General features: G+C 37.5%; 1 protein-coding gene across 1 annotated transcript in view; it reads right to left on the bottom strand.

Moving 5' to 3' along the window:
- Positions 1–25,433, bottom strand: part of Map3k2 (mitogen-activated protein kinase kinase kinase 2) — a 73,711-nt gene that overhangs the window by 25,286 nt on the left and 22,992 nt on the right. Inside the window, exons 2-10 of the mRNA XM_059246754.1 lie at positions 14,699–14,767; positions 12,850–12,968; positions 11,496–11,536; positions 9,720–9,819; positions 6,206–6,319; positions 5,376–5,466; positions 2,245–2,375; positions 1,092–1,171; positions 18–85 (exon numbers count right to left, since the gene is read on the bottom strand). Of these exons, the coding sequence (XP_059102737.1) occupies positions 18–85; positions 1,092–1,171; positions 2,245–2,375; positions 5,376–5,466; positions 6,206–6,319; positions 9,720–9,819; positions 11,496–11,536; positions 12,850–12,968; positions 14,699–14,702 (748 nt within the window). The 5' untranslated portion in view covers positions 14,703–14,767. The remainder of the gene's footprint in view (positions 1–17; positions 86–1,091; positions 1,172–2,244; positions 2,376–5,375; positions 5,467–6,205; positions 6,320–9,719; positions 9,820–11,495; positions 11,537–12,849; positions 12,969–14,698; positions 14,768–25,433) is intronic.

Here is a 25,433-nt window from a genome sequence, read left to right as displayed (position 1 = left end):
AGAATTTATAATCTAACCTGAAAACTCCTGATGATTATCTGGGTAGCTCTGTGCCCTAGGCATCCGTGATTTGGGATAGTTTTCTCTATAAATAGAAAATATAAGATTAAATTAAAAGAGGGTATGTAATAAAACATTTTTTAAAATCTTTAAGCAATATCTATATTTGTATATGTGTTCATACTGTGTGTGTGTGTGTGTGTGTGTGTGTGTGTGTGTGTGTGTGTGTGTAAAGAAGCTCACTTAAATACTAATGTAAGTTTTTAAAAAGAGAAACTTGTTTGAAACACTCAGTACACACAGACAGAAAGTCAAGCTTAAAATCAGCTACTACATACAGGGGTAAGAATGATACATTTGGAACCATGGAGGTTTTTTTGAAGCACCTGCATTTCAGCTTAAGCTGAAAGGTATTTTTTTCTGAATCTATACAAAAGACATATAATTTAACTTATCAAACATTAATGACAAATATTCAACTACAAAATTCCTTTCTTTTGGGGTAGGGTGGGTGTGAGTAGACAGAGTAGGTTTCCCGAGGCAAACACTGACAGACAGGTTCCACAGGTATGGGTAGAGCAAAGAGTACATGAATTTCCAAATGTCTATCTGTTCTCCTAAAGAAGCCCAGAGGAAATAAACAAGTGAATCATCTAATACTAATTCTGTGCTACGGAAGACTGCAAAGAGCAATGTCCTTCTGAGAACAAGAGAGGGAACCTTACAAAGGCACATCATGCACACACGGAATAAACAAATACAATTTTTAAAAAGCAACTGCCAAAACCAAACATGAGAAATTTTATAACCGTTTCAAGAGCTGCTGTAAAATAAACACATGTAAAGTCTAAGTGTGCACTTGCTTCAAACAGGATTTTGACAAGTAGAAATAGTAGGAGAAAAAAACATAATGAGACAATTAATAAAGATATTGAACTCCGTGAGGTTAAAAGACTTATTCACAATATAGAAAACTTTACTTGCTGTCTGTGTAGACAATTATCAATCAGCTACATTCTTCAGAATATAGAATAAAAGATAACTCTACATGTACCAATATATACTAACAAGCGAACTATAATCATCATTACCCATCCAAAGGGCTATCAAGTGATGGACAGCTTCCTGAGCCAGAATTTTCAGGGCTGCTTAAAGACAATGGATCCAGCATCTAAGAAAACAAAGAGTTCCACCATGACCCTGTCTGACAATAACCAAGTTATTTTTTTTAAAAACTGCTTGACACATAATATAACATAAACCTCATTCATTTAAAGTATATGATTCAATGGCTTCTAGCATATCAAGAAATATACACAACTTTCCCCACAATTTTAGAATTCTTTTTAGGACCTTCAAAAGAAACTCTGTAACAAATAGCAATCATTTTCCAGAATTATTCATTTTTAAACATCCTGAATAAACAAGCTGTGACTATGAAATTTTCTAAGGGAAAAATAAAGTTTTTCTGTAGTCAAGTAATTGAAGCTAAAGTAATTTTGCTTATTGAAAACTGAACAATGACCCTGTTTTATTGAGATAAAGAATACAGTGACTGCTACATTAGGAGATGTAAAATGCTGCAGTTCTGTGGGCATTCAGCACAATATAAGGACCTAGCAGCAACTCCACAAAAACATCTGAATACTACAAAAGCTGAAGCATTTTTAAAATGTTCTGAACAGTTCACAAACCTCAGCTTTATAAAGTTATAATTTTACTCTATCTTTAAAGTGTTTATTAAGTCAGGCAGTGGTGGTGCACGCATGTCTTTAGCCCTCTCTCTACAGACAGGTGGATCTCGGAGTTTGAGGCCAGTCTGATATAGTTCCAGGAGAGCCAGAGCTACACAGAGAAACTCTGTCTCAAAAAACTAAAATAAATAAATAAATAAATACAAAATAAAATGTTCATTTAAAAAAATCTGAATGTTAGTTAACCTAAGATTACAAGCCAAATGTGTCATGGATGATCAATATAAGAAAACTAGATAGTTCCAGTATTTTTTTACATACTAATATGAAAAGGCATATATAATTAATGAGCAGTTTCTAATAAGTTTTTTTCACTTAAGAAGATAGAGGATTAGAGAAAATGTGTGTATACACACACACACACACACACACACACACACACACACACGCACCTACACACACATCCCACCCTAGGTGCCTGCCAAATCACACTGGTCCTGACCAGTACCTCTTTACATATAGTGAAAAATAGTATCCAGTTCCGGCTTACTTGGTCCATGCTCTCTGGAATGAACTCTCCTTCACTGTTGATGCTAGTGAATGACCCATTCCGGGCAATCTCGTGTAGTTCATCTGGAATGTATCCTGGGGGAGGGGAACTTCTATCTCTATTAGTGGGACCTCAAAAAGAAAAATTATAATTTTTATTACTGTTAGCAAGCAAACTAATTTTTATTTCAATTAAATAGGTTATATTTATAACCACATAAAAATAACTTTAGCAAAATGAAATTTAGTGTTTACAAAAACTTAATCAGAATATTTAGGTTCAGAGATTTTTACAGCCTAAATTCACACTCTACAACCTCTAGAATATGCTAATTTACACCCAAGTTTTTCGGGCTGTTGACAACTATATCATGGGCCGATAACACACAAGAGAATCTTACAATAATACCACTGCTTTTGAATTTCCAAAGATAATTTGTATCCGCTAGTCTTAGTAAAAGAATAAGGGCTCTGGAATCGGGCATGGTCTAAATTCCAGTGCAGGTTACCATCTCAGTGTCTTTGGAAACTGGTCCGTTTTCACACCAATGAACAATGTACTCCATCACTTCATGGTAAGAATGCTGTTGATGGTAAATTCATTTCCCACAAACACGTTATGCACCTTCGGGGCCATGACAGTCTTTCTATTCACTCTCCTTAATCTTTAGAAACCTGAAGTGAGATTGCTTCTTAGTCATTTGGCTCCTATTTTGTATTTGGTATCCTGGATCTTATTTTTTATTACTTAAAACTATGCTTTTGTGGCAAGCTATATTCCTTGCATTTAAATGTCTTCAGGTGTGCTGCCAAATACCTTTAATCCGAGCACCCAAGAGGCAGAGGCAGGCAGATCTCTTAAATTCAAAGCCAGCCTTATCTACATAGAGAATTCCAGATGAGCCAGCCTATACAATAAGACCCTGCCCCGCCCCCAAAAAACCTTTGTACTTTAAGAAAAAATGGAGGAGAGCCTGGCATTCATTTAGATAGTTCACTTAATTACTCACAACTCTTATGAAACAATAATCTGCCTTACTTTTACCTGGTTCACAGGAAACAATACTTTATTAACAGAGTTTTCTTCTCTCCTTGCCTTTTTTTTTTTAAGTGAACAGATACGTAAGTGGTGTAATCATTTAAATTCTATTTAAGTTTAAAGGAAAAAGGCATGTGTAAAGGGGTCCTTTGTTAAATAGAAGGAGAAGCAAGAGAACACCTATTAGATGTGCAGAGACCTCATCTGCTGTCTGACAAGGAGCGTGGGCTGAGTTTTGAGTCAGGGTTCATGTAGACTTTAATAGTTATGGCCACAGTCATCACAGCATCCTGACATTTTAATTCTATCTGGATACTCTTTTTTTTTTTTTTTTTAAATAAAAGAGCAATATACTCAACTACTAAGAAGAAACTGAGAAGGAAGGCAGCTATAAAAGCTCTTCTTCCGATTACTTGACAACTCTTAATTCTTAACATTCATTGTAATGGGCATGTTAACACACTCAGAAATTCTGCACGATTTTCATTTTTTTCTTATCCTGGCACCAAAGTCAAACAATAAAAACACTTACTAGTAGGTTAATATTGAGGAATTCGAAATGGCAATTTAACTAGTGCATTTAAGCTTTTTCGTCTAACAACTGAAATGAAGTGGCTGTTTTCACTTTACTTCTACAGAGAAAGAAATGTACAGTTAGTAGCAACTGTGCCTCCAGTTTGAGAAGTGAAGCGTACTTTACAAGTGCTCTCTCTCTTTGTGGCTTTGGTCCCATTGTCCAAAGGCAAGGGCAAAGTTACTGGCTCACGGTCAGAGTGCCAGAATCTGAAGTCAGCTCAGGTAGTCTGTCATGTTTTGTTTCGTGTTTTAGTACTATGACGTACATCTGAGTGAGGACAAGCCGTGTCTATTATGTCTCATCCCTGTGGGTTATATCTCTAGCTCTCTGAAATAGACTCATGTGAGACAAGACATTTAAAATAGAAAGATCATAAAACAGCCTGTCCTACAAAACAAAAGAACATCAACACTGGCTCTAGTCACTCACACGCTAATTTCATCTTCTCATCCGCGGTTACCACCCTTCTTCTAGGCGAGTCATTTCGAGATCTTCACCCAAACGTCTCACTTTGTCCTGCTCTCTTGCTTTCTCTTTTATTCACCCGTCTCCCCTCTTCTACTTTCCCTTTCAAATCTATGCCTCAATCAAGAGCTCATGCTACCTGGAACGACTACATCTCTGCCCCTATCTGTTAAGAACATTTACATCAGCTGTTCTTTAAGCAACAAGACACTTTTATCTTGTCAATGATTTTTGTATTTTTAATGATGCTTTAAGAATTTATTCTATTGCCTTTATGTGTATGTGTGAGTCTACATGTATGCATGCACATGTGAGTGCCAGAAGAGGCCAGAAGATGGTGTTGGATCACCTAGACCAAGAGTCACAGGTGGTTGTGACCCATCTGACACTGGTGCTGGGAATCCAGCTCTGGTCCTTTGCAAGAACAATACACACTCTTAACCACAAGTCAGCTCTTCAGCAACTTGTCAATGTTTTTTACGGCAACAAGCATGGAGGGTTCAGAACACCTCTGCCTACCCAGGCTCAATAAGGCCACCTCAAAATATAGCACATGGGATCTTTATTTCTTTATATCATAAGCTTAGGTAATAAGAAATTCATTATATGTGATAAATAAAACTGGATACTAAGGAAGCAAAAACAACACAATCTAGTTATTCTTAGCCATCTTTATACTGTAGCATATTCTGGCAATATCTAAAACCCTAGAGAACTTAGAAACAAGAATCCAGTCTACTCATTTCAATGTCTTAGTTACTTCCTCTCTTTACTTGTATCATTAAAACCTCTTCAAGATTTTATTTGAATTCTTGAATATTAAAATCTCTGTATAAACAAGAACTTTAAATTGGATATTGCTAGTCCTACAATATGTGAAATTAATTTCTCAGGAACAACAGTTAAGACAAAGTAGTTAAAGTATATAATTGCAGAAAGCATAGAGACAGGGTGTTATTTATCAGGGATATAGTTCATGTTATCTTACATTAAAAGATGAGAAGGATTTGAGAAATCACTCATCTCCTTATTCAGACCCTGGTTTTCTCACCTACTACAGTAGACAGCCGCTTCTTCCTCTCTGCACCAAGTTGTGTATTACTCAAATCTTCTGATGACGGTGACGGCTCTAAATTAGCAGTCTAGAAGAGAAAGGGGCAGTAAATGCTATCTTCCCACTGATGCTTTCCATGGAACCCTCCTCTTACCAAAACACAGCCTAGCTGTTCTCCATTCTTGGTGGGCCTTTTCAAATCTACTCTTACAATTTTAATTTACCAGGAGAGTGGCCACAAGCCTACCACCCCAGCTAGCTGGAAGGCGAGAGCAAGAAGATCACTTGCAACCAGGAACAGAAAGGAAGAAAGCAAGAAAGGAAGAGAAGGAGGAAGGGAGGGACGGAGGGAGGGAGGGAGGGAGGGAGGGAGGGAGGGCGAAAGGAAAGTGGGTGGTTGAAGGAGGAGAAGATGAACAAGATATTTCAGGGCCAGTAAGATAGCTTAGCAGGTAAGCATACTTGCTGACAACCCTGATGACCCAAGTTCAAACCCTGGAACCCAACATGTGGAAAGAAGAGAACTCATCTTCATACATGTGCCTGTGGCATGCACACACCTTACCCCATCCACACGAAATAAATGTAAAAGGTAAAAATAAAAAATGGACATTTCAATTCTAACATAATTTTCCCAAGCTGCCAGTTTCTATTCATTTCACATGTATAATATATTCTTATTTGTAACTCTGACTATGTAGTTTTGAGGAACAAGGATATTAAGCTACAGCAATGAAAGTATATGAATTCACATTCTATAAATTAAAATATATTCAGTGATTACAAGTCTTATAATCTTCAGTGAGAATCACAACCCCAATTCATACCTGTGTATTTCCATTTGTTACAAGTAATATCTTGAGACTCTTCATATGAATACTCCGGTCCAGCAGTTCTACAGCTTTGTCTAAGTCATCTTGAGTAGTTAACGGAATTACCAACTAAAAAAAAAAAAAGAGAGACAGGAATCATGCAGACATCACACCAGGTCAAGCCCTTCCATTACTGGGGAACTGTCCATTTCAAAACACCTTGTACTCTATTACTACAATAGAAGTCTAAGGAGTATACGCATCTCTATCCTCTATTCCAATACCACTAAAGTCTCAGAATGATGGTAAAGAATCAAAATGGTCTCTGTTCCGCTTTTCCTCCCACGAGGTATGAACCCTTGACATCTCTCTCTCTCTCTCTCTCTCTCTCTCTCTCTCTCTCCTATCTGTCTCTTCATCTCTCTATTATAATACACTCTCCATGTGGAAAAAAAAGTCAAAATGGTTCCCTTATTGATCATTACCTTCTAGTATATATATCTAAAAATTAATTTTCTGTGATATTTTATAACATTGCTAAATTTAAGATATAGTAAGTATATTCATGCTAAGAACACTGAAGGATACATACACAAATTATTTAAAATAAGGTACTACTTTTCATCTGCACAAATAAAATTCTTAGTTCTTTTTCTAGTAGCAACCACAGGTTTACACTCTGCCTGGTGTGTTTATAATGTAACAAACCTTGAGTATCAGTGACAGCTGCCATGGGAAGGTATCATCAGGCACCTATCTGCAATCTACAGTTCACCTGTATTCACCTCTGGTCCTGGTAACTGACCACTACACTCTAGAACAAGTAAGCTAAACAAGTAATCATCTCAGGAACTCCTCAGTGTGAAATCTACCTTCATTAGTACTCTCTCATGGCTAAGACGTTAGGAAGGACAAAAGCACCCAAGAGGCCGGTGAAAAAAGTATGATTCACATAATTAACAAAATCAAAATCTTTTATTGTTTTACATAAAAACTTCCTTGCAGCTTAAGAGGATTGTCAATGATATAAAAGTATGCATCATTTCATTGGAAGAGGAACACGGTGAAAACAAATGGACATATGCCGCCACACTTAGTAACCATCTTTAAAAAGCAAAGCATGTGAAACATATTTAAATGGAAAGTCTACTCTGAGAGTCCTCTGCAGTATAAACCCCTGAAGATAGGGTCCCTTCCAGCAGAATAGCCAAGAGCAGGAAGGCCCTTGGCAAATGCTGTTCAGTACATATCACAGGGTGAGCACTAGAGGTGCACCCAAACGCAGGAACTATTATGGTATGTAATCACACTCTGTAGAGTGTTTTATGAAAAGTGTCTTTTTTTTTTTTTTAAGATTGACAGAAGTTTAAGGCCATCCTAAGATATACAGTGAGTGCCAAGACAACCAAGGTTACATGACAAGATTCTGTCCCCCAAAAAGTTAATTAATAGAAAAAGAAAAAAGGAAAGCTGCCAAGTGTAAATATAAAGCAGGACTACTTTGAACTGTCTCATACTCTGCTTACATTTGTCTATTTTGTACTTAAAATTTTATTCCCAATTTCTATTGGTAGCTAATTTTGTGTTAGGACACATCATCTTAGTCTCATTTCCTACTGCTGATAAAATACCCTGGGAGTGAGGGGGAAGGAAAGAAGGAATGGGCAAAGGGGTGGGAAGGTAGGGTGTCCCTGAGAATCATGTTAGGAGATAATGGTTCAAGGTCAAGTTATTCATATGGAAAAGAATCTAGGTAAGGGATTGGCGAAATGGGGCTGGCCATGAAAAGTACATTCTCCAGAGCAGAGCGCTGCTCCTTTAGGAAAGTCAATCATCTACCCCTCTATGTGTTTCACCCCTGTCTACATCTAGAAAACCCAAAGAACCCCAGGCTGGCTGCTGAAAATCTGGCCAGTATGATACAGTACCCAGAAAAGACTGGGTAAGACTTTTCATATGCTTATGAGTAATTAAAACCCCAAATTAACTGAAAAGTAAAATGTCAAGATATTGCTACAGTACAATATTGATTACTCTGTTCAGAGATCCTGTTTAAGACATAGATTTGTACTTATGAAAACATGTTCTTCTTCTGCCTTCTTGGGACTCCTATGCAGGTCCTGCTGTGACTCTGTGTCTGTAAACTGATGCAGGCAGAAGGGGCTGACACAGGCTGGCTGCTGTGGCTGCAGCCCCTGGAGCTCCCAAAGCAATGAACTGTCTTGTATGCAGCACAGAAAGTATTCTATGTTGCACATAAGCATTCAGACTGTGCTGTTTGCCTTCCATGTTTAAAAGAGTGCTTTCATCTCTGAGCTATTCTGAAGTATTTTATTTGCATGGGGCTCCATGTGTTTTCTTAGACGAAGTTTTTCTATGACTTCTCTTGTCACCCCATCCCCACTGGGACACTTTCTAGTCACACTGTTCTCAAGCTGATGCATCTTCCACTCTTCCCTTGAAACTCTGTAGGGTTGCCTTGAAATACAAAATCTCTGCATAAATAGTATCTCAGCTAGTTTTTCCTTAATAGCATCAAGAGGATACTCACTGACTTTTTTGGTTTGGGGTTTTTTGAGACAGGGTCTCTACAGAGACCAGGCTGTCCTGGAACGCACCATGCCTGCCTCTGCCTCCCAAGTACTAGAATTAAAGCATGTACCACCACTCCCAGCTTTGACTTTTATTCACTGTCACAAGACTATGCATCTCCTTCAAAAATCTTCAGCTCACTTACTGTCTGCTTCTTCTGCAAATCGGTAATGCCTACCCCATAAAAGGCCGCAACTCATAAATCATTAACATTAGGTCAATAAAAACTTTTTCCAAAGAGTAAAAAAAAAATTAAAAATTTTAAGATCTCACAAACAGTAAGAAAGTCCAGTTACCATCTAATACAATTCTAATCTCAAGATTAAAAGGGGTTTCCCAAAAACATAGTGAGCCCTCAAGGCCACATATACTGACCCCAAACATAAATAAGATGACTCGGTGGTTAAAAGCACTAGCTACTCTTCCACAGGACCAGGGTTCAATTCCCAGCATACAAATGGCAGCTAGCAACTGTCTGTAATTCCAGTTCCAGGTATCTGTACCCTCACACCGATACACATGCAGACAAAACACCAACACACATAAAAATAAATAAAATTATTTTTAAAATATAGAGAGGAATAAAAAAGCATCCTAAGCAGTATCACAATGATCCTAAGTTTTAATGAAGTTGTCTGACTCCCAGAGCTCTATGGGCCCCAGGAAAGTAAATTGACTGAGTACATAGAGTAAAAGGAAAAAATGAAAGCAGAAAGCCGCAAGGTGATGCCCATTTCCTCCTACTACATATTCTCACTCAATCATTTGCACAGTAGCACATCCACTTAATACGGTAAAATTTACAAATCTGTCACGTTTCTCCATCTAATGTACCACTCCTTTACTAACTAGCCACCAAATAAAAACACAATCTCTTACGCGAACACATTAATTTTCCAAGATAAAAACTACTAAGAGTGAAATGGCACATGTTTACCTCGTTGTTGGTATAGTGCAGATCCATAGACTGCCCAAAGGCAACTTTAGACTTAGACCTCAGATCTTCTAGTTTAACTGGTCTGGTAACCTGCAGGATTCTACATGAAAATAATTTTGAAATATTTTATTTTGTTTGTCATAAACAATATACTTACAACAGTTCTATTTTGTTATATGAAAAAATTAAGGGCTAAAGAGATGGCTCAGCAGTTAAGAACACTGGCTGCTCTTCCACAGGTCCTGGGTTCAATCCCCACATGACAGCTCACAACTGTCTTTAACTCCTGTTAAAGGGGATCCAACACCCTCACACAGACACACACGCAGACAAAACACCAATGCACATAAAAATGAATTTTTTAAAAAAACTGGGAGGTGGTGGCACACGCCTTTAATCTCAGCACTCAGGAGGCAGAGGCAGGCATATCTCTGAGTTCAAGGCCAGCCTGGTCTACAGAGGAAGTTCTAGGACAGTCAGGGTTACACAGAGAAACCCTGTCTCAAAAAAAACAAAAACAAAAACAAAAACAAAAACAAAAAAAAAGAAAGAAAGAAAGTAAAAATTATAACACGCTTTTAATAAAATACAAAAATTTTCATTATAAAATTTAGAATAGAACCAGTAAAATTTGTTCTATGCTAATTATAACTTTTAAAAGAAAAGTTTTAAATTTATAATCACATAAATATTAAGACCAGTGTAAAGTATCCACTGAGGAAAGTAAATTTAATTAACCATGTGACATATGTGTAACCGAACACAATGAAATTGTTACTAATAATAAGTATCCATCCTGCAGAGATCAAAGTTTAATTTCTGGACCCTTCTCAAGTCACCATTTTAGCACACATACTGTACAAGCATCTCTAGGACATCTTCAAGGGACTGCAGTGAAACAAACCCATGATGACAGTATTTACTTCCTTTGTTCCTACGGCCTGGCCGGCTCAGAGGACATGCACTAAGTCTAGAGGGTACCATGTTAGAATTATGCTTCTCGGGGAAGAAGCCAGTTCCGTGCTCACTTTATGTAATCTCAGGGCCTCTCACATACTTAGGACAGAGCTGAGGGAATGGAAAAGCTAGCAAATACCCAGCAAATAATCTCAAACAAGGAATACATTAGATATTAGTTTTACAGTTTGTCAGGCATACTTTTTTTTCAGTATCTCTGGTGAATTGTGTTCACATCTTCAAGTTATATGACTTGTGAACCATTTTAAATTCCTGAAGACTGACAGGCCTTCCGGAACATCCTGAGTCACTAATAACAACAACTGTACCTTCTGTAACTCCTGTTAGGTCTTTTTATCAGCTACTTTGCCCTGAGGTATAGATACCAAGTCGACACCAGGTATAGAAAGCTAGGCTTACATTCCTGCTACATAAATAGCCTGCAGCCACCATTCTAACTCACTTGTACAACATTATTAACAAAATACATGTCACAGCATCCAAATCTCTTGAGAACAGTCAAAAATTTTACTCAGGAAAGATAAAAGTAAACAGTAAAATTTTAAAGTGTGCATTATAAGGTGATCTTATTTACTTCCCGATTTTGCAAAGCAGCGCATTCAGTATTTCCAATGGTTAGCAGGCATTTTGACATATTCTATTTCTCCTCAGTCTACGTGAATGTCACATATTACCAAAGACTATTCCATTCTTAATTTCAAACCCCAAACTTCACTCAAATCTAAAAAGATTCTTTAATAGCTTAATTGGAATATACGTTTTATTGTATAATTTAATTGATGTGTAATGTTTCCTTACCTTTTTTCTCCTCTATGTTCAAATTTGACTCGGACATCATTCTATAATAAAATGAAGATATCAGTCATAATCGTGCAGAGACCAGATAAATCTGAAGTCATTTTTTCTTTAGCCTACTCATTTAACACAGAGCAGAAGAAAGGGGGTTTTATTTTCAAGGTGTAATTCCAATCACCTGATGTCTGCCAAAAAAACTGAGTTGAGAATTACTCTGTTAGATCTGACAACAGGAGAGAGCACCAGTATCTCCTCATGCTTGAACGACCTGAACCTAAGGACATACAGAATGCTACACTGTAGACCTTCCTCCTCTATACGTTTCAAGGCCTCTGAACATGTTTGTTGGTTTGCTTGTTTTTCCTTATTAAGTTCAGAACTTTCTCCTTTTCTCTCAAAGGAAGAACTTTAAAGCTTCTTTTCTGCATATTCAAATCGTCAGTATTTTTACTCTCAGATTTCGGTAGTCAATTCCCTAAGTTAAATAGCTTCTAGGTAACAAACAGATGGGTAGCATATACAACATGGACCAACATACACAGAGGTATAATTCATGTCCGAAGCAAGTAGAACAGGACGGTGTGAGATTTCATTATGCTACTTCAAAAGGCACAGAATTTAAAACTTATGATTTGCTTATGTCTACAACATTACACCTGCTGTTTTCTGACCTAAGCTGACCATGAGTGACTGAAACTACGGGAAGGAAAGACAGCTAGGGAGACTCCAATATTTCTACTTTCCCTGCTTGCTATCTCATACTAATCCTGTTTACAGGAATCAAAATCACCACATTTCTAAGTACCCAGAAGAGACTTCTTTTATCTTAGATGCTTGAAGAATAGAGGAAACAGAAACAGAAACTTAAGCACTTGTCATATAGCTTTTTAAAAATGTATTCATTTTTGTCATTATTTCTTCAATATACTACCTATACATAGCATTTATATTGTATCACATAGTAAATGTAAATACAAAATTTAAAATGCAAATGTACAAGACAATGTACTAAACACAACGTGTGATTCAAAGTATAAAAGAAGTCCTTACAAGATCAGGCTATGAAAGTAATTCATAGAACAACAAAATACACTTATTAAAATATTAATGATATTGGGACTAGAAAGATGGCTCAGAGGTTCAGAATACACACTGCTCAATTCCTAACACAAGTTCAATCCCTAACATCCATGTCAGGCAGCTCACAACCACCTCTAACTCTAGCTCTAGGGGGACCCGGTATTGCTGGTCTCCACAGGCACCTACAATTTCATCCACATACCTACACAGACACACAAATACACATAATTTAATATTAATAAAAATGAAATCTTTAAAGTAATACTGAAATAGATACCTGTTTTTTTGGTGATGAAGGTTTTGCTTTTCTGGTTTCCTGTAGAGATAATGCTGGCCGACTGGCCTTATGAAGGACAGCCAAATCTTGCATGATAGAATTCAAAGCTTGCTGATCATCTAGGTATTTTTAAAAGAACACATACACAAAACTGTGATTTCAACATATATTTATCATAGACATCAAGCAGAATTTATAATGGAATTTAATTTAAAAATGAGTTAGCTGGACTGGAGAGATGGCTCAGCAGTTAAGAATGCTTGCTGCTCTTTCAGAAGAAGATCCAAGTTTAGTTCCCAGCACTCAAACTGAGTGGCTTACAACCACCTGTGACTCCAATTCCAGAGAATCCTGTGAACTCTTCTGGCCTTTATGGGCACCCATACACATATGGAACATACTCATAGATAAAATAAATCTGTTGCTGTTGTTTTTGCTGCTGTTGGAGACAGGGTCTCTCTATGTAGCCCTGGCTGTCCTGGAACTCACTATTTATATAAGGCTGGCTTTGAAATCACAGAGATCCACCTGCCTTTTTTATAAAATAAAATGTTGTGTGACAAGTACATTTAAAAAAAAAAAAAAAAAAGCCCACCTCTGGGAACAACTAACATCAAACTGCAAAAGACTCAAGCTCAACATAAACTAAGTGTCCACACGAGACATTTATTTTTGTTTTAAATATTTTTTATTGTATTTGTTTTTAATTGTGTGTATGTATGTGTTTGTGTGTGGATGAGTGTATATGAGTGCAGATGCCAGAGATGTCAGGTCCCCTAGAGCTGGAGTTATAGGTGGTTGTGAGCCATCTAATGTAGGTGCTGGGACAAGAACTCAGGTCTTCTGGAAGGGTAGTATGTGCCCTTCACTGCTGAGCTCTCTCCAAGCCCTACACGAGGCATTTATAAGGGAAGTAAATGTCATTCTAATTCATTTAGTGATTTAACATCCTGAGTCAAAACAGCCCAGCTAGAACAAATTCTTTTCTATGACTCCCAAACAAAACATCAGATGTCAAAAAACTTAATAAAAATGAGGGAAAAAAAATAAACCTTGTGTAAATATCATCTTCTGTTAGCATTTATATTCAAAATGTAGACTTCACTTTTGAGATGTGTTCCTGTTGCTGATGCTTAGAGGAAGAAACAGAAAAGCTCCCTCTGTGGACACTGCCTACTAATACTCTAAAAAGTTTTCTCAAAGTTCTTCCAAAGACTACAAATATAAAAGTATTTATCAGGCTGGAGAGATGGCTCAGTGGTTCAGAGGACTGGCTCCTCTTCCAGAGGACCCAGGCTCAATTCCCAACATCTACATGGCAGCTCACAACTGTCTGTGACTCCAGTTCCAGGGCTTCTGACACCCTCACCCTCTACAGACATATATGTAGACAAAAAAAAAAAAAAAAAAAAAAAAAACAATGCACATAAAATAAATAAATAAATAAATCATTAAAATAAGTAAATGGAAGTATTTATTATCAAAGACTAATAGCAATGTAAATAACAATGTAGAGCTGGAGAGATGGATCAGCAGTTAAGAGCACTGGCAAATGGTCATTCCAAAACTATAACAACATAAAAAGTACTTCAACTCAAAACTGCTTTGCCTCGCTTTGGTTTTGGTGGCACCTGTGACTGAACACAAGACCACATACGCTAACTATTCAAGCATTCTACTTCTCCCTAAGCCTTAAAATCCATTGAGTAAAATATTAGCTAAATCTCCTACATCACATATATAAATATATTGTATCACAAATTCTAAATAAAGTTTATTATAAGATATTTCTCCCTCATCCTATTCTTTAGTTATAAATATTTTTAAAATGCTTTTAGCTTAAACTTACCCATTATGACGACCAGCTCAATAATTTGGGAAAAAGGAAAATGGTTCTCTCATCAACATTCTTTATTGCCTTAAAAGGAATGAAGACAAACACATTAATTAATAAAAACCAGAAGAGGCAACCACAAAAAGGAAAATAATGGTACAACTGACACTAATAAAAGATATGTGTGTATACACTGGAAAGAATTTGAGTTTTTCAGAATACCTAACGTTAGGACCTGATTTTGTAGGTACCCTTCCCTAACACACTAAACTTCCAGGATCTAAGAAAAGTAGCTGATCAACAGCAAACATATTGTTTGTATAAACAGCTTTGACACAACGAGCCTTTATCACAACCCTCCTCAAATCTCAGCTCCCAGGTGCCAGTTTGTGATCAGGACTTTCTAACAGCATGCATTCTTTCTGCCACCTTCTTGTCTATGAAAACAGCAACCTCTATGTTTAGGTTATGATCCACCTATTTAGACACTTAGCAAAAACACTGAAAATGTACTTAGTACTTTAATCAACTGACCTTTCCTGAAACTATACTGTTAAGTGTACTACTGTGCCAGAACCTTACCAATACATACAAAATTTAGAAAGACAGGTACCAAAACACCAGCACAATACTTGTATATTTTTAGCATCATACAGAACCAAAGTTCCAGGAACTAAATACCCCAGAGCTTCTGTGTTCTATTCCTTCAGTCATTTCAAACACTGAAGGGCTGCTCTTCGTTACCACTCTATGTTTACATCTCCCACACGCACACACATACACACCAGGTTTGTTCAGTCACTGATCATTTTTTTTTTTTACCAAGTCTTATGATGGTTATTTAATGACTTTCTATGTCTTCTTCTGTGTTGTTATGGGAAACCTCCATTCTGAAAACCTACTTTGTTACAGAAGCACATATCTTCAATAATGTCTCCAAACAAACAAACAAACAGCCTATATAGTTCTGGGCATGGTAGTACATGCCTTTAATCCCGGCACTTAAGAGGCAGAGGTAGGCGGATCTTTATAAGGTGGAGGCCAGCCTTGTCTACAAAAAGAGTTCCATACTATCAGAAGTTGTTTTCCAACTTCTTAGTTGTTTGAATTATGATTTTCCCCTTCTTCTTTTTTAAGATTTATTTATTTACTATGTATACAGTGTTCTGTCTGCACGTATGACTGCAGGCCAGAAGACGGCGCCAGATCTCATTACAGATGGTTGTGAGCCACCATGTGGTTGCTGGGAATTGAACTCAGGACCTCTGGAAGAGCAGTCAGTGCTCTTAACCTCTGAGCCATCCCTCCAGCCCGATTTTCCCCTTCTTTTCCCAACCTCTCTTGAAAGAAAGGAAGGAGGGAGGGAGGGAGGGAGGGAGGGAGGGAGGGAGGGAGGGAGGGACGAACCGACGGACGGATGGAGTTTTGCACATGAACTGAGGCAAATATCTAATACCTAAGTAACTTAGTAATAGGGTACTTGATAATTTGTTTTCTTATATAATAAGTAAAATAGCAATGTGTATTTTTCAACCATATTATTTATATTGCCTGGGAACGTATGATTATAGTTTTGTGGGAGAAATAATTTCTCAGTATTCACCAGTTTAAGAGCTTACACATATAAACAAACAATGAAATGTTGTCTCATATTAGTAAAAGGAAACAAAATGTCCATTAGCACTTCATCATCACTCTCCACATTGCACCGTAATGTGCTTCAGAATCTCATCTCCAGCACGGCTGTGACATGGGCATGCCATTTTGAGTTTCACTTCACACTACCGCTCTTTTCATCCTATCAGACTTCGAGAAGCATCCTTTCCTGTAACAGCCACTACCGACAAGCAAACTGACAATCCCCAGATATACCTCTGGTGTCTAGATGGAACTCAGCTTTCCATTACCTAAGTATTACCATTGTCAGCCACCTGCCGAGGTTGCCAAAAAGTCCAGGACAGCTTCTCTAAGTCTCCAGATTAATTATGTGAAAAGGCTGACTTATTTAACATCTAATTTATTACACAATTATAATCTCTGATATAGCAATATACTGAGAAGATGAGGCTCTTGGTCATTAATTTTATCTCTTATTTACAGGATTTCCTCACAAGATTGTCAGATTATCAAAATGGAAAACCTCATAATCACAGGACATTGAAGAAAGTACTCAGAAGCATTTGAGGGCAATTTTGCACAAAAACAAATAAATGCTGTTTTGATTCTACCTAACAATCTTAAAATTCTTAAAGAGAAGCAATATAAACAGGCCCAGAAGTGACACACTGGAGAAATAGTATACAATGTCATGAATTCTTCTGCCATAGCTTATATTCAAGGAGATGAACGAGAGGCGTTAAGTGGCTTAGAAGTTTGTTTTATGTTTTGGGTTTTGTTTTGTATTGATATGCTTTGTTTTGTCACCCTGGGGATTGAACCTAGGGCCTTGCAAATGCTAAGGAAGAGATCTACCACTGAGCTACATCACTCATGCTACAAAAAATTCAATAGAAGGTCTACATATGAACACCACACACAAATAAGTAAATGTGATACAAAATTGGAAAAAAAATCACATATAAAGGAACAGCAGCAAGGATAAACAGTAGAAATATCGTTAAACCATCTAAAAAACTACCAACCCCAACCACCCTTCCCAAAGACAACAAGGGAAAGAAAAACAGAAGACAAAAACCTGCCAACCTGGAAGTCCAGGCTGTACAGAAAGGGTGTAGGTACAAGCGCACACATACTAAGATAACAGTGCATGGGTACAGGCCGGAGGACAGCCTGCAGGAGCTGGTTCCTCTTTGCACCTTGTACAATCCTAGAACCTGGAAACAACCTTTTCAAAAATAAGGGAGAAATAAAGATGTCCAGACATTAAAAATAAAACAAAACAACCTAAAGGAACTCACAACCAGCAAACCTCCAATGAAGAACAAAAAAGTCAAGAGGTTCATCTGAGCAGAAGGAGAAAGCTGAGGCAATGGCTCAGCAGTTAAGACCACTTATCCTTGTGGAACACTCTGGTTCTACTGTACGTAGTTTTAATGAGAATGACCCTCAGAGGCTTGTGTGAATGCTTAGTCCTTAACTGATACAAATCTGGGGGAAGGATTAGGTGTGGCCTTACTGGAAGAGGTTGTCACTGGGAGTGAGGTTCAAAAGCCCAAGTCATTCCTAGTTAGCTCTCTCACTGGCCTGCTCTCTCTCCTCTCCCCCCACCTCTCTCTGTGTGTCTCCTGTGGATCAGATGTAAGCTCTCAACTACTGCTCCGGCACCATGCCTGCCTGCTGCCATGGCTTTCCACCATGATGGTTATGGGCTTGCCTATGAAACTATAAACAAGCCCCCAATTAAATGCTTTTTTTTAAGTTTGCTTGGTCAAACAAAAACTTCAGCAGTAAGCATGTGTGTGTGTGTGTGTGTGTGTGTGTGTGTGTGTGTGTGTGCGCGTATAGACACACATATAATAAAAGGGAAGATAGACTCTTAGGCATTGAAGAAAAGATACAAGAAATGGATAACTTGGTCAAAGAAAATTTTAAATATAAAAAAATGAAGGCAAAATGTCCAGGAAATCTGGAAACCCATGAAAAGACAAAAATTTAAGAATAATAGCAATAGAGAAAAGAGAGAAGCACAGGTTAAAGATATGGAAATTATTTTCAACAAAATCATAGAAGAAAATTCCCCTGACCTAAAGAAGATGTTTATCAAGGTACAAGAAGCACACAGAACACCAGACTGGACCAGAAAAGAAATTCCCCATGATACATAATAATCAAAACACTAAATGTACAGAACAAAGAAGAACATTAAAAACTGGAAGGGAAAAAGACCAAATAACATATAAAGGCAAACCTATTCGAATAACACCTGACTTCTCAATGAAGACTCTAAAAGCCAGAAGGGTCTGAGCAGATGCTCTACAAACTCTAAGAGATCACAGATGCCAGCCCAGACTACTGTATCCAGCAAAACTTTCTATCATAATCAATGGAAAAAGAAAAGCATTCCACAATAAAACCAAATTTAAGCAGCTCTATTTATAAATCCAACCCTACAGAAGCCTCTAGAAGGAAAACTTCAACCTGAAGAGGCTAACCACACCCAAGAAAACACAAAGAATAAATAATCTCAGACTAGTTAATTAAAAGAAGGGGAGGAAAAAAAAAAACCCACACTACCACAACAACACAATGTGAATCAACACTGCTCATTTATAATTCTCAACATCAGTGGTCTCAATTCCCCAATAAAAAGACACAGACTAATAGACTGGCTTAGAAAACAGGATCCATCATGCTGCTGCATCCAATAAACACACCTTAACATCAAGGATAGACATCACCTCAGAGTCAAAGGATGGAAAAAGATATTCCAAGCAAACGGATCTAAGAAGCAAGCCATTTTACTATCTGACAAATCAAACTTCAAACCAAAACTAATCAGAAGAGACAGGGAAGGTCACTACATACTACTCATCAGAAGAAAATCCAACAAGAAGATGTTGCAGGGTTGTTTGTTTGTTTGTTTGCTTTGTTTTTTCCGAGACAGGGTTTCTCTGTGTAGCTTTGGAGCCTGTCCTGGATCTCACTCTGTAGACCAGGCTGTCCTTGAACTCACAGAGATCTGCCTGCCTCTGCCTCCCAAGTGCTGGGATTAAAGGCATGTGCCGCCACCACTGCCTGGCTGATATTGCAGTTCTTAATCTATGCACCAAACACACAAGAACACCCAAGTTCACAAAAGAAACACTACTACAGCTTAAAACACATATCGACCTTCACACAGTGAAAGCGTGAGACTTCAATAACCCACTCTCCCCAATAGACAGGTCATTCCGACAAAAACTAAACAGAAAAATGCTGGAGCTGACATCAAAAGCCAAATGGACCTAATACATTTATAGAACATTTCACCCAAACACAAAAGAATACACCTTCATCTCAGCAGCACATAGAACTTTCTGCAAAATTGAACACATACTTGGACACAAAGCAAATCTCGACAGATTAGAAGACTGAAATGACACCAGGCATCCTATCTGACCATGTTATAAAGCTGGATATCAACACAATAGAAACAATACAAAGTTTACAAACTCATGGAAACTGAACAACTCACTACTAAATGAAAAATAAGTCAAGACAAAAATTAGGAAAGAAATTTAAAAGCTTCCTAGAATTGAATGAAAATGAAACCACAACATATCCAAACTTATGGGACAAGATGAAGGTGGGGTTTTTGTTTGTTTGTTTGTCTCTGGAGCTGAGGACCGAACCCAGGGCCTTAGCAAGCGCTCTACCACTGAGCTAAATCCCCAACCCGAAGGTGGTTTTAAGAGGCAAGTTCATAGCACTGAGTGTCTATTTAAAAAAAAAAAAAAAAAAAAATGGAGATCTCATACTACTAACTTAACAGTATACCTGGAAACTCCAGAAGAAAAGAAGAAATAACACCCAAAAGGAGTAGAAAGCAAGAAATAATCAAACTCAAGGCTGAAATCAATAAAATTGAAACAAACAAACAGTGCAAAGAATCAATGAAACAAGGATTTGTATCTTTGGGAAAAACAATAGGAACAACAAACTTTTAGCCAAATTAACTCAAAGGCAGAGAGAAAAGATTCAAATTAACAAAATTAAAGGTAAAGGGGGGTATAAAACAATAGACACTGAGGAAATCCAGAGAATCTTAAGGACATACTTTAAAAACCTTCATTCAACCTAATTAGAAAATCTAAAAGAAATGAATACTTTTCTCCATACATGCCACCTACCAAAGTTAAATCAAGATCAGATAAGCAATTTAAACAGACCTATAATCCCTACTAATAAAATAGAAGCAGAAATTAGAAGTCTCCCAAACAAAAAAACCCCAGTGCCAGATGGTTTTAGAGCAGAATTCTACCAGACTTTCAAGGAAGAGTTAACTCCCAATACTCCTCAAATGATTTCACAAAACAGAAACTGAAGGAACACTGCCTAATTCTTTTTACAAGGCCACAGTTACTCTTATACCTAAACCACATAAAGACTCAACACAGAAAGAGAATTACAGACCAATTTCCCTTATGACCACAGATGTAAAAATTCTCAGTAAAATACTTGCAAACCAAATCCAAGAACACATCAATAAGATCATCCACCATGATCAAGTAGGCTTCATCCCAGAGATAGTTCAAGACACATAGATCAATAAATATAATCCACCATATGAATAGACTGAAAAACAAAACCACATGATCATCTCATTAGATGCAGAAAAGGCCTTTGACAAAATCCAACACCCCTTCATGATTAAAGTCCTGGACAGATTAGAGATACAACAGACATACCTCAACATAATAATAGTGACTAACTGCAAGCTCACAATCAACATCAACTTAAATGGAGAGAAACTCAAAACATTTTCATTAAAATCAGGAACAAGACAAGGTTGTCCACTCTCTCCATACTTACTAATTACAGTACACGAAGTCTCAGCTAGAGCAATAAGATAACTGAAGGAGACCAAGGGAATACAAATAGGAGGGGAAGAAGTCAAGGTATCTTTATTTGCAGATGATATGATTGTATACATAAGTTACCCTAAAAATTCCACCAGGAAACTCCTATAGCTGATAAGCACTTTCAGTAAAGTAGCAGGGTACAAAAATTAATACCTAAAAATCAGTAACCTTCCTATACATTAGTGGTTCTCAAACTTCCTAATGTGGCAATCCTTTAATACAGTTTCTCTAGTTGTGGTGACCCCCAACCATAAAATTATTTTCATTGCTACTTCATAACTATAATTCTGCTACTGTTAAGAATGGTAATGTAGGGGCTGGAGAGATGGCTCAGAGGTTAAGAGCACTGCTTGTTCTTCCAAAGGTCCTGAGTTCAATTCCCAGCAACCACATGGTGGCTCACAACCATCTGTAATGAGATCTGGTGCCCTCTTCTGGCCTGCAGGGATATGTGCAGACAGAACACTGTATACATAATAAATAAATAAATTAAAAAAAAAAAAGAATGGTAATGTAAATATCTGGTGTGTAAGATGTTCTTAGGTGACCCCTGTGAAAGGGTCTCAACCCACAGGTTGAGAACCACTGCTATACACATCTGTCAAACAGACTGAGAAAGAAATTAGGGAAACAATACTTTTCACAATACCCTCAAAAAAGAAAAATCTTGGAATAACTCTAACCAAGCAAGTAAGAGACTTGTATGACAGAAGCTTTAAGACATAGAAAGAAACTGAAGATAGCAAAAGATGGAAAGATTTCCCATGCTCATGGATTGGTAGGATTAACATAGTAAAAACATCTATCCCACCAAAAGCAATCTACAGATTGAATGCAATCCCCATCAAAAGTCCAACACAACTCTTCACAGATCTTCAAAGGACAATTTTCGGTTTCATATGGAAACATAAAATACAAAAGATAACTAAAACAATCCTCAATAATAAAAGAACTGCCAGAGTTATCACTATCCCTGATGTCAAGCTGTATTATAGAGGTAATAAAAACAGCATGGTATTGGCATAAAAACAGACAGATTGGTCAATGGAATTTAACTGAAGATCCAGGTATAAGTCTACACTCCTACAGACTCCTGATTTTTTTTATAAGAAGCCAGAAATACACACTAGAAAAAAGCATTTTCAACAAATGGTGCTGGTAAAACTGAATGATTGCAAAGAGAAGAATGCAAATTCATACTTCTCATCCTACATAAAACTCAACTCCAAATGGATCAAGGACCAAATGGATCATTGGCCTCATAAAGACAAATACATAACACCAGATACACTTAACCTGATAGAAAAGAAAGTGGGAACTAATCTTGAACTCATTGGACAGGAAAGGACTTTCTGAATAGAACACAGATAACACAAGCACTAAGATCAACAATCAATACATGAGACCTCATGAAACTGAAAGCATCTGTATGGGAAAGGACATATCCCATATATTTGGACATTTGGACAATGTGGCAGGCTACAGAATGGGAAAAGATTTTCACCAACTACACATCCAATAGATATCTAAATAATATCTAAAATAGGTAAAGAACTAAAGAAACTGAACATCAAGAAAACAATCCAATTTAAAAATGGGGTAAGATCTAAACAGAGAATTCTCAAAAAATGAAACACAAATGGCTGAGAAGCACTTAAATAAATTTTCAACATCTTTAGTCATCAGAGAAATGTCAATTAAAACTACTTTGAGATTTCCTTTTTGAAACAGTCAGAATGGCCAAGATCAATAAAACAAATGACAGCTCATTGCTGTGGAATATCTTTCTGTATGCTGTGAATATGTGTCTCTCTCCTTGGTTGATAATAAAGTTGTTTTGGCATAATAAGGCTGGGCTGGAAAGCCAGAGAAACAGGGAGAAGGGCGGAGTCTGGGCAGACACTGCGAGCTGCCCAAGAAGCAAGATGTGAAAGAACCAGTAAGCCATAGGCCATGTGGCCATACACAGATTAACAGAAATGGGTTAATTTAAATGTAAGAGCTAGCTAGTAATAAGCCTGAGCCATTGGCCAAACATTTATAATTAATATAAGCCTTTGGGTGATTATTTGGAAGCGGTTACAGAATGGGGCAGGACAAAGAAACTCCGTTTACAGCTCATACAGTCGAGGATGTGTAGCAAGGAGAACACTCAACCAATTGCTTGTGGGAGCGCAAACTTGTACAGTCACTATAGAAATCAGTGTGGTGGTTCCTTAGAAAGCTGAGAATAGATTTACCTCAAGATTCAGCTATACCACTCCTGGATACAGGCCCAAATGATTCTACATCCTACTACAGAGACTATTGTTCAACCACATTTACTGTTGCTCTAATCATTTATAACCAGAAATTGGAAACAGACTAGATGTCTGTCAATGGATGAATGGCTAAAGAAAATATGTTACATTTACACAGTGGAATATTACTCAGCTATTAAAGAAAAAACGAAATCTGCAAGTAAATGGATGGAGCTTAAAAAAAAAAAATCCCCAGTGAGGTAACCCAGATTCAAAAAGACAAATGTGGTATGTATTCACTTACATGTGGATGCTGGCTGTTAAGTCTTCGATAAGCAGGCTATAATCCATACAACCACAGAAATTAGGTACAGAGTAAGAGATTATGGTGAACGGAAGAATCTCAAGGGAGGAGAAATAGAATGTATAGCTTTGGATAGATGGGGACTGGAAAGGAAGATTAAACAGAGCGGTGGGGTGGAAGGGAACAAGAGGTGAGATAAGGAATACAGGGGTGTACAGTTAAAACTAAGGGCTATTTGAGGGGTCTTATGGGACCTTACTATAGTAAAAGCTTCTTAAAATATATACAATAGGAAAGAAACTGAAGTGGAGTCACCAAGTAACAGGAGAGACAAAGTCCCAGCTCAACATCTCTCACCCACAAGTGCCAGGAATGGGTTACATTGCTGGCCAAAGTGGCACCATGGAAACCCCAAACAACCCAGGCATTGCCAAGGCTATTGATTGCTTTTCACAGACTGACAGTTAGGTCCCAAAACACATACTTAAAAATAAATATTTTTTAAAAGCATAGATCATCTAAAAGCAGACTTTTAAGATACAGTCAACTAATTTTTGTAAAGGTGCTAGAATTATACAATTGGGAAAGGATAATATTTTCTATATACAGTGGTAGAACAATAAGCTTTTGGGGGGGAATAGGGTTTGGGGGTTATTTTTGGTTCTGTTTTTTGGTTTGGGGGGTTGTTTGTATGAGGCAGGGTCTCACTGTATAGTTCCAGCTGACGTAGAACACACAATGTACTCATAGTATTCACATAGTACTCATAAAACTCACTATGTAGACTACGTAGGCCTTGAACCCACAGAGATCTGCCTCTGCCTCCAGGGTGCTATGATTAAAGGTTTGTGTCACCATGCTCAATGGACATATAATGTATAAAACATAATTCATGATTATTTGTAAACCTGAATGAGTAAAAGACATCCAATTCTAGGGGGAAAAATTAGTGACCTCGAATTTGGCAAAGATTTCTGTTTAGTTCCTTAATAATATCCTTTCTAAAAAACAGTATTTATTTATTCATTGAGTGTATATATGTATGTGGGCTCATGTACTACCACATGCATGTGCAAGACAACTTATAGCATATAAGTCCCAGGGATTGAACCCAAATGATGAGGATTGGCAGCAAGTGCCTTTACCCACTTAGCTATCCAATTGGTCCAGTACTGTTTTTTGAATAACAAAAATACCAATCTTAAAAATATGCCCTGAACTTCATCAAAATTAAAAACATGTGCTCTCCGAAACACATTAGAGTAAGACAGTAAACGCAGGCCATGGGACTGGATAGATGGCTCAGTGATTAAGAGCAATGGTTGGTCTTCCAGAGGACACGAGTTCGATTCCCATCACCCACATGGTTGCTCACAACAATCTTTAACTCTAATCCCAGAGGTCTGATGCCCTTTTTCTAGCCTCTGACAACACAGGCACACAGACATACATGCAGACAAAACACCCATATACATAAAAATAAAAAATAAAAAGGCCACTGATAAGGAGAAAATATGCACATGCACAACCTAAGTATGCCAAACACGTGCCTTTAGAAAGCATAACTCTTACAGCCCACAAAGACAAATCTGTGGGAATTTGAATAAGAAAGGTCAATGGGCTTGCATTTGTCTTCAGTTGGTGGAACTGTCTGGGAAGGATCAGGAGGCATGGCCTTGTTGAAG

The sequence above is a fragment of the Peromyscus eremicus genome, chromosome 19 (assembly GCF_949786415.1).
Source record: "Peromyscus eremicus chromosome 19, PerEre_H2_v1, whole genome shotgun sequence".
Taxonomy (NCBI): Eukaryota; Metazoa; Chordata; class Mammalia; order Rodentia; family Cricetidae; genus Peromyscus; species Peromyscus eremicus.
This window is presented reverse-complemented; position numbering and strand designations above follow the sequence as displayed.